Consider the following 12,835-nt stretch of genomic DNA (forward strand, 5'->3'; position numbering starts at 1 on the left):
TGCTACCATCTCATTGGCAGTGAGACAGAAACCGACCCACCACGAATTAAAGGCAATTAATTGTAGACTAAGGCAAAAAGATGATTTTTAAGTTTGGATTTAGATGGAATGTATGGTTTAAGGAGACCAGACAGGTAAGATGGGGCAAGCCCATTTAGGATTTTGTAAGTCAGCAGAAGCACCTTGAGGTCTGATCTAACATGGATAGGAAACCATTGAAGGGAGGCAAGAATTGGTGTAATATGGTAAAATTTTCTAGGTTTAGTTAGGATTCTAGCAGCAACATTCTGAACCACGTGAAGACATTTAGTACTAGCATGTTGCAGACTTGAAAACAGAACATTACAGTTATCAATCTGGATGAAACAAATGCATATATTAGAGTCTCCAAGTTTTAGCTATGTGATGTAAGTGAAAAAAAAGGCAGTCTTGGTGATTTCTTTCATGTGCTTATCAAAGGAAAAGCTGGGATCAAACATAACACCATAATTTTTGGCTGCCACACTTTGTGAAATCACAGAGTTGTCGATTGTTATTGTTACTATATCAAATTGGTGTCTGTGTCTAACAGGGCAAATGACCAGTACCTCAGTTTTATCCAAATTTAAAAGCAGGAAATTTAGTGACATCCATTTTTTCACAGCAGCCAAGCAGGCCTCTAAATTAGTCATTTGAGTATGATCATCAGCCCTTATAGGCACATACAGCTGAGTATCATCCGCATAGAAATTGACATTTATTCCATGACTGCTTATAATTTGAACAAAAGCTGAAATATAAAGAGAGAAAATTAGAGAGCCAGGAAGTGAGCCCTGAGGTATGCCATATTTAACGTCAGAGAATTTCGGTGTAATATTATTATAGCAGACACAATGTGTTCTTCCAGACAAGTAGGACTTAAGCCAAGAGAGAATTAAGCCAAAGACACCAAAATTAATTTTTTTCCCCTGTCTAATAGTATACAATGATCAATGATGTCAAAGGCTGCCCTGAGGTTAAGCAGTAGAAGCACAGAGGTGGAATCAGAGTCCATAGCTAGTCCATAGCTGCTCTGACCAGAGTGGTCAGAGCAGTTTCAGTGGAGTGACAGGTCCTGAAAGGCGATTGAAAAGGTTCATCTAGAAAGTTTTCTTCTATATGGGTCAAAAGTTGTTGAACCACAACTCTTTCAAGTACTTTAGAAAAGAGTGAACGATTATAGCCTAGTAGATAATTATCAAGAGACCCTGGAGTGAGGTTCGGTTTCTTGAGTAGAGGTTTGACAACAGCTGTCTTAAAACTGCTGGGAACAGTGCCAGTAGTAAGTGATAAATTAACGATGTCTAGCATTGCTGTATATCTTTTCATTTGCAGTGTATGAAATTTGTTGTAGGGCCCTTTATTTTATAAATTGTGCTTTCTGCTTGTTGCTTTTTTAGTTCATAAGCTAGTAGTTTCGCCAATTTTCCTCCCGCTTCATAGTGTCTTTGCTCAAGAAAGAGCAGCTTTTTTAATGTCATTTGAGTAGATTTCATTTAATTCGTTCTTTTTCCTGTCTATTTTATACATTGTTTCAGTGTCTTTTTATGCATGTTTTTGACTTTTTTTTTAAATTCCGTTTGTGACTGGTCGAATTTTTCTTTTTCTGCTTTTTTTAAATTTGAGCATTAGCCTATAATTTCCCCCCAAGAACAGTTTTACTCGCACCCCAAAAAATCAGCTGTGACATTTAGCCATTATCATTTTGATCAATGTAGTTTTTAAATCCATCCTTATTTGCTGCCTCATATGATTTTGAATCCCTGTGTTTAACCTCCAGAAAGTGCTCTCCTTTTCAGAACCTATTGTTACATCCATAGATATTGGGGTATGATCGGACAAGTCCATGGTACCAATATTGCAATTTATCACCCTATATAAATATCTTTGAAATATAAAGAAATAATCAAGCCTAGAGTAGACAGAATGCAAGTGAGAAAAAAGGTTAATGCTGTCTTTTTCAGATTTAGATCCCTCCATATGTCTGAGAGTCCTAGCTCCCCCATCATTAATTTTATGTTTTTTGTAGGGTTTTTTCCCGCCTGTATAGTGAGGTTTCGGTGTATCTAGGATCTGGCGAAGTCTAACATTAAAGTCTTCCCCACAAATTAGGATACCATGGGCCTCCGAGATTAGTAATTCAAAGATTTGTTTGTACATTTTCCATTCAGATCCCGGAGGAGCATAAACATTCAGAAAAGTAACTAAAAAACCCTGCAGGTATCCCCGGACCAGTACAAATCTCCCATCAGTATCTTTATTTTCATATGTGCAGTCAAAACTTAATTTACTAGAGATTAGAGTTGCTACCCCTCTCTTATAACCTTGAATACAGGAAGATGAATATTGATTAAATCTCCATCTCTTAAATTTTTCATGCTCCAGTACTGTTAAATTAGTTTCTTGTAGGAGAGCTACTTCTACTCCCTCCCTCTTTAATTTTGACAGAGATTTGTTCCCCTTAATCGGATTTCCCAGACCATTTAAATCATAAGTAGTTACTTTAATGACCTTGATATGCTGCATTGTGTCTCTTCAAGTATATTTCTTGCCCGTCTCCCCGCCTGCCGCCCAATGACTGCTGGGATACTAGGGTGGGCCATTCTCTGTATTTTTTTGTAAATCATTCGAGAGGGGTGTTCAAATAACATTTTGGTGTGTAAAACACAAATCTGAAGAATGTTTTTAATTCTGATAACCCTAACCTATATCAATTTGCATTTGATTATTATTAAATTTTTTGATTATTTTGGTATTTTTCTGAGAAAGAGACAAAGTTGGGGGGGGGGGCTTTTATTTTTAAGTTGGGGCTTTTGTTTTGGTAACTTCCTGTTGGACAGCAGTTGTCCATCTTGTTGCTGAAAGAGACATGTTGGGGTATTTGGCAATCCTTATTCATCCATCTTCTGTTGTCTTCTTGTAGCATTGCCAGTAAGTAAGTATTGATTAGGAACCCGAGGAACAAATAGATAATAATATTAGACAAAAATTATCTAGTTTTTATTATATTTGTTAATTGATTTGTGTACTTATCTATTGCTAGCCTGAGTTACCTGTGAAGGAAAATAGGGACCCGTGAAGGGAATACTTTGACGGTTTTGTGTAATACTTTAATACCTGTCTGTAGTGGATACTTACGTGTGTATTATTGTTTTTATTTCAGTTAAAAAAATGGCGCAAGTCAGAACCAGGACAAAATCAAGTTCTTATTTGAGTAAACTTGTTGGCACTGGGTGGGAGCTGTTGGTGTCTGAACCTCCAACTGTGAGGGCTATCCTGAGGTATGGCATCTACTTGAGGGAGCAAAGTGAAGATGACAGGAGGAACTACCCAGTGGACCAGCTGGTGGGTGACATTTACCCTGGTCTGATTTGTCAGTGGAGCAAAGCTAATGCTCTTTTCAAGCCACCTGTTATCAATAAAAAATAGGTGACCATCTTGTCCATGCTCAAGGTCTGGAATCAGGCAGTCAAGTTTTCTCTTGGGAAGGGCAAACTTGATGCCAAAGAGAGGTCCATTGTCAAGTTAGACAAGTTATTTGATATTTTGACTTGCAAGTGTCAGATTACCAGTTGTGAGGCGGGAGGCTGTGAGTGTGAGGCCTGTGTGATCCAAGCCTACAATAACTGTTCCTGCAGCAGAGAGAAAATTATTCCTGTGAAAGATCTTGCCTACATCAAGGGACAGAGAGAGAGGGCTGGAAGTAAATGGTGCCACCAAATTGGGGGGCCTGATCTGCCAGAGCACAAGAAACAGGTGAGGCAGGGGATGAAAAGAAGGCAGAGAGAAGGAGCAAGGAGGAAAATGCTGCAGCAGCAGAGAAGGCAGCCAGGAAGGATGTTGAGAGATTTTTGGCAGATTGTGATGAGGATCAGTCAATCAATCAATCAAGTTGCATTTTATATAGCACTTTTCTAGCTGCAACAGCCACTCAAAGTGCTTTACATTTCTGGTCAAATCTGAATTTCAGACACCGGAGAGAAGTGGTGCTGAAGATGAGCTTGTCTCTGAAATTGAGCTCTTCCCTGAAACTGACCCTGAGCCTGCAGCTTTGGCAAAGGTACAGAAAAACTATGATGAGATTCCAAACATAGCCCTTGCCAGTGTAAGCTATGGCATATGGCTGAGGCCAACTGCAGCGATAGTAACTGCAGCTGTGATTGATGCACGAATCATCACAGAAGACAACACAAGTAAAGTGATTGATAAGAACAAGTTCAAGAGAGCACAGGAGAAGTTGATGAGAGAGCTGGAGGAAGAGTTTGAGGAGAAGTGCGGGGGGGGGTCTCCTGCATCCTCTTTGATGGTCGGATAGACCTGACCAATGTGATGATGGAAGCTGAGGGTAGTGACCAGTCTTTTCCTGCAAAGATCAAGGAAGAACACTATAGTGTTGCTAGTGAGCCTAGCCGCTACTATCTGTTCCACTTTACCCCAGAGAAAGCAACTAAAGAGGCATCACATGCAGAGCAGATTGCTAAGGTCTTGTTTGCCTGGCTAAAAGAGATGGGCTTTGATAAGACGTTGTGGGCCATTGGAGGACACTCAACAAATGTCAACACTGGTGTGTAAGCTGGAGTAATGCATAAGCTGGAGCTGCACCTGGGGAGCAAGCTGGTCTGGTTGGAGTGCAACCTGCACACTGGTGAACTTCCCCTGCTCCATCTCATTGTTGACCTTGATGGTCTTACTCCGTCAGACAACAAATTATCTGGGCCAATAGGAAAGCTCCTTGATTCTGCTACAGACTTGGATATCAATCCAAACTTCACGCAGATCTGTGTTGGCCCTCCACTGATCAAGCTGCCTGACAAGGTCATTCAAGATCTCTCAACTGATCAACACTATGGCTATAAAATTGTCTATGCAGTCAGTGATGGAGAGCTTCCTGCAAGGCTGGCTCTGTTGGAGATTCGACCAGTAAACCACAGCCACTGGCTCACCATGGTGAACAGACTTCTCAGGCTCTGGGTGTCAAAGCACAGACTTAAAGGAAAGAACCTGAAGAATCTGCAATTCATTGTGGAATTCGTCGTTGGAGTGTATTATCCATGTTGGTTCAACATGAAGGTCAAACACTCATGGATCGAAGGGCCTAGATACATCCTGTGTCAGCTGGACTGCCTCAGGTCCTAGAGGAAGGAGGTGCTGGACCTTGTGATGCCGACTGTGAGAAGATTTGCTTGGTATGCCCACAGTGAAGCCATCCTCCAAACACTAATGTGCTCTGGAGATGAGAAGGAGAGGCTTGAGGGGGTGAAGAGAATTCTGGCCATCAGGGGAGAGGGTTACCCAGACATTCAGCTTGGGGACTCCTCTGTTAGGACCAGAAGGACACCTAACATCAATTGTGTTGCTTCCAGCATTGGTGACTTGATCAGCTGGTCAGAAGGTGTGTCAGAGCCACCTCTCACCTGCTCCGTAAGTACCTCAGAGGTGAAGAACTTCATCAACACACCCATGAAGGTGCTCAGCTGGCCTTGCCACACATAAAAGCTTTGAGAGGGTTGTTAAATGGTGACTGAGGCTTCTGCTAAGTACTTCACATAGGAAAGGAGGGATCAGAGCTCAGGAGACCAGTGGGAGGCTGATGTCTAAGAATGACTCAAAGCAGGACTTGTGTAACCTGGCAACGTTCAATAAGTCAGGAGATTGATCTCTGTAATTGTATCCAGTGATATGCATGCAGTTCACCTGTTAATGAATATGTAAATTTGATTTGGCTTTGTCAATATAAATGATTTTCCTTACATCATTTAATAACGTCTCAAGAGGTTCGAAAGGGTAAAATTGGTCATTTAAAAATACAAAATGATTTAGGTTAGAGTTATCCTAGCCAAAAAATAACTTCATATTTGAATTCCACATAAAAAAACACATAATTTAGACGCCCCACATCTTAAGATTTCCTTCAGATTCATGTTGGCACCTGAGTATGACCCGCCCTACTGGGATAGGCTCTAGCCTCCCCACAACCCTGAGAGCAGGATAAGTGGTTATGATAATAATAATCATAATAATGGTTGGATGGATGGATTTACACCCCTGGTGCTACAAGGAACGGTTGCACAAACATAATTAACCATTAACAGAGTAATAAAATAATGGAACAAATCACAAGTAACATCACTGACTTCCAATATTAAGGCCTCTCTCATGGCCTTTTCAATCTGATGGAACGTGGGTATGGAGTGAAAGTCTTCCTCCTAGCAGTGAAAGAGGGCCCTCTTCAGCTCAACTTTTAATACAATAATACCCACAAGCCTATATAACAAACTTTTGCAGCTCTGTTTCCATCAGTCTCTATGTCTCTGGGTCTTGGACTTCTTACTGGGCAGAACACAGGTAGTCAAATTCAACAATAGCTCTTTGGATTCATTGATCATGAGCACAGATGTCCCTCAGGGGTGTGTCCTCTCACCTCTGCTCTACTCATTTTGCACCAATGACTGCATTTCCACATGACACTATAAAAATGATTAAGTTTGCTGATAATACAACACTGGTGGGACTAATTTCCTGTAATGAGACACCTTATAGAAAGGAGGTATCCTGTCTTGTCGACTGGTGTAGCGATATCAATCTGGAACTGAACATCAACAAAACTAAAGAACTTGTGGTTGACTCCTGTAAAAATCAGGGAGAGCTACTGCTGCTGGCCATTAACAATCGGGTGGTAGAGAGAGTGGATCATTTTTCATATTCCTTGGGAATATGAAAGACAAATTCACTACGATCTAGAAGAAATCTCAGCAAAGACTATCCTTTTTAAATGGTAAATTAACTGCATTTATAAAGTGCTTTTCTAGTGTGCCGACCACTCTTGCTTTACAATATATGCCTCGCATTCACCCTGTCACACACATTCATACACTGATGGTGGAGGCTGCCATGCAAGGTGTCAAGCTGCTCATCAGGAGCAGTTAGGGATTTAGTGTCTTGCTCAAGGACACTTCGCCATTCTCTCTGGAGGAACCAGAGACCAAACCAGCAACCTTCTGATTACTAGACAACCCACTCTACCTCCTGAGCCATGCCGCCCCTGCAAAGCTACCTTTTCTAAGGTAGTCTGGGAAATTTGGTGTGTCAAGGGTTGCAATGTTACAGTTCTACAGAGCTGTAATAGAAAGTGTGCTTACTTTCTCAATAACTGACAATTCTACAGCCCACGAGAAAAAATTGTTGGACAGAGTCATGCGCACAACTTCAAAAATAATTGGCTGTGAACTCTCCACCATTTCTGAACTACACCATATCCACATTCCGCAGAAATGTTTAAAATTTTTAAAAGACTCCTCACACCCGGTCAACCCCCTATTCAATCACCTCCCTTTGGGTAAAAGACTCCGCAGTATTAAGACCAGAATATCTCACTTCCACAATAGCACTTACCCTGTAGCAATCCGCATCCTAAATGATTCACTGATTGTATAAGTATAGACTCCTTAAGCACATGCACTTTAATTTGTCCCTTTAAGGGCATGGCCACATGGCTGCATTAATTTGATTATTGTAATATAAATTTAATAATATATTTTTGTGGACAGTCCTTGTATGTATTGTGTGGTTACATGTTTAACGTTGTTATCTTTGAGCACACCGAAACAAATTCCAAATCAACTGTAAAGTTGATATGGCAATATCAATAATTATTGAATCATCTATTTATGAAGGAAAGCAGCCCCTAACCTCCATCCTTACATGACAATTAATGGCTGACCATATTTTATAATCCGGCCTCAATTTACAAAAGTATTTTGCAAGTCACTGAGTAGCCTAAATGAATATAAAATTGCCTAATCACACACATGTCCACACATTCTCACACAAACACTTTCACACATAAACACACACATACACACACTTGTATTTGCCTATTGGACTGGCATTATGAGTTTAGCTCAGTTGTCTCAAGTAACTCCCTTAACCCAGTGTGAAGGAACTCATTTCATGGAGACCCTCCCAGCGGTTGGCCTTCTATGTGAGTTAAGCCTCTTTCTTTGTGTCAGACTTATTGGAAAATAGGGTAAGTTGGGGGGTGGGTTGGCACAACATGTATGTGTATGACAATAAGTTGTGGGTCAGCACACAGTACCAAAAAAATATAATAATACTGAACAATCTTCTTGCTTTGGATTGGCATTGTCCTCATCAACCTTTGATGGGTTCAGTGTTTGCAGGGCTGTTTCCCTGCAACTCAGCTTATAGTTGTTCATTTCAGCTGAGTTAACCCATATAAACAATAGTTCACACAGAGGGGCTTGGTGAGTTTAATAACTTTTTCCATGTTCAGTGATATTCAGTTGTGTGTTTGTACAAAAGCCTCTTATCATCAAAACTCTGGCAGTGTGTATAAACCTGTTACATGTGTTTACATGTCGGGATTGGCTTTAGAGTAGCCATGGTAAAAAATGAGATAAGAGAGCTTGGCCGTCCTTGTTTTCCACCCAGTCATTCATGGAGCATGCGGAGAGCGTTACTGTACTGGTTGTTCCACCCATGAAAGGAGAATTCATAGAGACCAGTCTCTCCCTGCCTCAATCTAAGGTGACAGGCTTATTGTCCATGTCTACTCAACTGAGCTTTTGTCGTTGAGGGATTAGAAGGGACCCCAAAGGAGAAGGGGATCTGTACCCCTTCAGAATAACCCTGCCTCCTGTCATTATTTTGAATGGCATCATTGGGGATATTTTGAAGGACATATGGCGTCAAAATCATTACAAATAATCTTCTACATATATCAATAAAAACTGATTTCTAAAAAAAAAAAAGCATTCACCATCTTTCCCTGATTTCCTCTCTTCTGCATTTGGAAATGAGTGAATATGGTGTCTTAATCCACTGGCAATTATGTCTTAGCTTTAATTGTCTGGCATGTTGGTAATTACAGAACGGTAGTAATGGGTTTTGCACTGCCGTTGCATTGCCAGGGACTTTCTGGGCTCAGTCCTGAGGAATGTGGCTCCGATCATTAAGGTCGCAGCCCTCCCTAACCAGTAGGCACCAAGCTCCCTCAATCACATGATCTGCCGGTGGCTCTCCCAGAGATCCCGTTGCCACTGGAAACCATTGACAATGAAACTATGGAAGGGTCTCCCCTAATACCATTCATGTGTCCAGCCAATGCTTTGTAGTCTGATGCTCATCCAACAGCTACCCTCCACGTCTCACACAAGGATGCTTTTGTTCTCTGATGTGTCCGAGAACAAAATTAGGGAAATTCAAGTTCAAAACTTGAGTTTGATGTTCCAATGTCATTTGCAGGTAGAAAATTAATCAAGCCAAAATAAATTCTGCACATCTGCTTGCAGCAAATCCTACCTTTACTTTCAGTTTATTGTTCATATCACACTGGAAATATATTAAGGCTGAACAAGACTGAAAAAAAAATCAACATGCGATATTTTGTTTTACTAATAACTAATAATAACAATAATAATAATAATATATTAGATTCATGTAGCACTTTTCTAAATACTCAAAGATGGTTTACATCAGAGGCAAAAATTGACAAACAAAGCAAAACTTTTGTGATTAGTAATGGCGTATTGAATAAAAAGGAGTTATATAATTTGACCAGAGGCTTTTACATTTCAAAGCTGCATTTGCAAAGAATGTATCACTCTAACAGCCATTAGTATGGTTTTAGAAAAGGAAATAAAGCATTTGTTCAAGAAATTATTAAATCCGAAAAAAACAAATCAGCTGCGCGACAATATTTTTCAAGAGCAGTCATAACAAAAGCCAACCTTACCAGTTTGTTTCGTATCACCAAGTGATACGAGTTGTAGCCAAGCTTGACTGATGAGCTCAATTTGCCTTAGACTGCATCCTTTACAATGTAACTAGTGTCCATGTGTGTTGTGGTGTTTATTCCAAAACGATGTATTGTTCAGCTCTACAAAACATCATGGTTTTTCTTCAGTGTTTCCTTAGTGTTTGGGCACTAAACTGCCCCGGTCTTACAGTCATGCTTATCTAGTGGAATGGGATCGTGTTGGTAGTTTCGACCTGATAAACAGTGTATTCTTTGTGCGTCTCCAGGAGATTACTTTGACAGAGGGCAGCCGGGTGTTTGAGACATGGAAGAACCCACCACCCCCTGTCTTCATGGAGTATTTCTTTTTCAATGTCACTAATTTGGATGAGTTTCTGCAAGGGGCCAAGCCAGTGGTTAGCCAAGTCGGACCCTACACTTATAGGTAAGAACGCTGGAAAATCTGCATGAATATAAAAAAAGAAACATACAATTTACACAATCCTCTTTCACCATTAATTCTCAAAAATCACATGGTGCCATCTATCAATCTCTCACCTGCCTTAAGTTGGATGTGGGAAGCCTGGCCTAAGACCCAATGGCTGAAACATTGAGATTAGGTCTCAATAAAAGCGAGGATGCACTTAAAACATCTGTTCATGAAACCTGAACTGATACACTCATGCTTACATGCCTTGTAACCCCCTTGTTCTGGCTATACTTTGAAGAAACCACACCAGTCTTCTGAATTGAGAGTAGCTGCTGCAGGCCCATTTATTTCTGGCACAACTCAACTGTGGCAAAATCAAAATGAACAGTTAGATGTTGTGGTTGTACAGTGTCAGCTCAACTCCAGCCCAACTCTGTTGCTATCATGTGAAGAATGGCTGTTTTTCTACTGCTGATATAGAAATACATCATGAAAAAAAATACAGCGATAACAATTGGCTCAACCAAAATAAAACTTGATCATATAGTTTACAACAGTATTAATTTTGGCTAGCTAATATAGACATTTTGCGTAATAGCATTCCCTGAACCCATTTTGTATAAATATGAAATGAATATATATGTTCATCTTAGAAAAATTATATTCAGCAAAACAACAAACCTGGCAAAATCAAAATGAACATATGTTGTGGTCATATATTGTCAGTTCAACTCCAGCCTTATTCACAGAGAAGTGTAAGCAAATGTTAGCTAGCGGAGAACAATAGCAGCCATTATGCGCCTCATTAGCTTGAGTGAATGTTTCATCTATCGTGAAATTTAACAAAAGAAACACTGCAGAAAAGAGTATAGCATGGGAAAATGGTGTGTATACATTTATACATCAGTTCCCATAACTGTATTGGACTCTTAGCAATTTTATATGACTTTTTCGCCATATTTGGAGTGAGCGCTATAGAACAACACACCAACAGAGATGTTACTACGTAATGCACTTGACTGCAACCGTCAGCACCAGAAAGTGCTAAGTGAATGATGCCAGGTTGAAATGTGGGGAGCACAAGAGAACCTCAATATATCCATTCATCCATTATCCAAACCGCTAATCCTGCTCTCAGGGTTGCGGGTATGCTGGAGCCTATCCCAGCAGTCATTGGGCAGCAGGTGGGGAGACACCCTGGACAGGCCGCCAGGCCATCACAATTTAGTGCGGCCAATTCACCTGACCTACATGTCTTTGGACTGTGGGAGGAAACCGGAGCACCCGGAGGAAACCCTAGCAGACACGGGGAAAACATGCAAACTCCATACAGAGTATGACACGGGATGGCCCCCAAGATTGGACTACCCTGGGGCTTGAACCCAGGACAGGACCTTCTTGCTATGAGGTGACCGCGCTAACCGCTGAGCCACTGTGCTGCCCAACTCAATATATAAAGAACAACAATTTAATATATTTTGCCAAACTTCAACAAGTTTATAACATGTAATTCTTGTCTCTCTTAAACCTGCACACAAATTGTTGCCCCCCCACACACACATGTCTGATTTATATTTGTTAATTGCCCAAAAAATATATATGTATATTTATAAATGCCCAAAAAATATATGACTGACTTTTCAAAAAAAAAATTTCATTAATATGTGTCATCATTAATTACCTCAACCTGAGCGGTAATCACAGTAACCATGGTTATTTTAAATCTGTTACCACATTGTCTGCTCTGCCCACTCGGGACCTACTGCACACCTAGCCAAAGAGGAAGAGGGATCTGTCTTCTGATGCTCTTACTGGGATTTCTCCTATTCTTTTCCTGAAAAGTTTTTTTTTTCCTGTGCCTTTTTCCTTATCTGAATCAAACATCTAAGGAAAGGGGTGCCATACATTGTCATTTATTCTATTTACATGTTCTGGAGAATGTAATGGAAAGGAGAGAAGGCTGCTGAGGTAGGGAAAGTGATGTTTTCAAAAATGTTGTCCACTTTTATGGTGGGCTTGGTAGATGGCTAGTTGGGTTTGGGTAGGACCTGCGTCCTCTTGAAGTTTAATGCTGGACCCAGGGTTCTTTATGCCTTGGCAAAGGCATTTAGAATATCCTGGAGGTCTTCTGCAGAGTGTGCTGCAATGGTGTTGTCATTTGCATACTGAAGCGCCATGATGGTGGTGTTGCAGACTTAGCTCTTGGCCTTGAACCTATTAAGGTTGAAGAGCCTGCTGTCAGTTCGGTATAGGATTGAAATTCCCCTCGGCAACTCTTCGCCATTGAGGTGGAATATGGCAGCAGTAAAGATGGCAAAAAGGTGGATGGGATGATGCATCCCTGTTTGGCCCCTGTTTCCACAGTGAAGGGCTCTGACTCAGAGCTGCTGTTGCTGAGCAATGTGACTGACATGCTGTCATGTAGAAGCCTCGATATTCTGATATATTTGTCAGGGGAGCAAAATCTTGATAGTATGCTGCAGTATGCTGGCGGTCTACTGAGTCAAAGACCTTTGTCAGGACTATGTAAGCCATGAACAAAAGCTGTCTTTGTTCACGGCATTTTTCCTGGAGTTGACATGCTGCAAATATCATGTCTGCTGTACCTCTGGGTGGGCGAAAGCCACACT

At 40.8% G+C, this 12,835-nt stretch overlaps 1 protein-coding gene across 1 annotated transcript in view; it reads left to right on the forward strand.

The window, feature by feature from the left end:
• The window catches only part of scarb2b (scavenger receptor class B, member 2b), a 68,851-nt gene that overhangs the window by 13,576 nt on the left and 42,440 nt on the right, over positions 1-12,835 (forward strand). Inside the window, exon 3 of the mRNA XM_056290606.1 lies at positions 10,063-10,220. Coding sequence (XP_056146581.1) covers positions 10,063-10,220 — 158 coding nt within the window. The remainder of the gene's footprint in view (positions 1-10,062; positions 10,221-12,835) is intronic.

The sequence above is a fragment of the Lampris incognitus genome, chromosome 12 (genome assembly GCF_029633865.1).
Source record: "Lampris incognitus isolate fLamInc1 chromosome 12, fLamInc1.hap2, whole genome shotgun sequence".
Classification (NCBI taxonomy): Eukaryota; Metazoa; Chordata; class Actinopteri; order Lampriformes; family Lampridae; genus Lampris; species Lampris incognitus.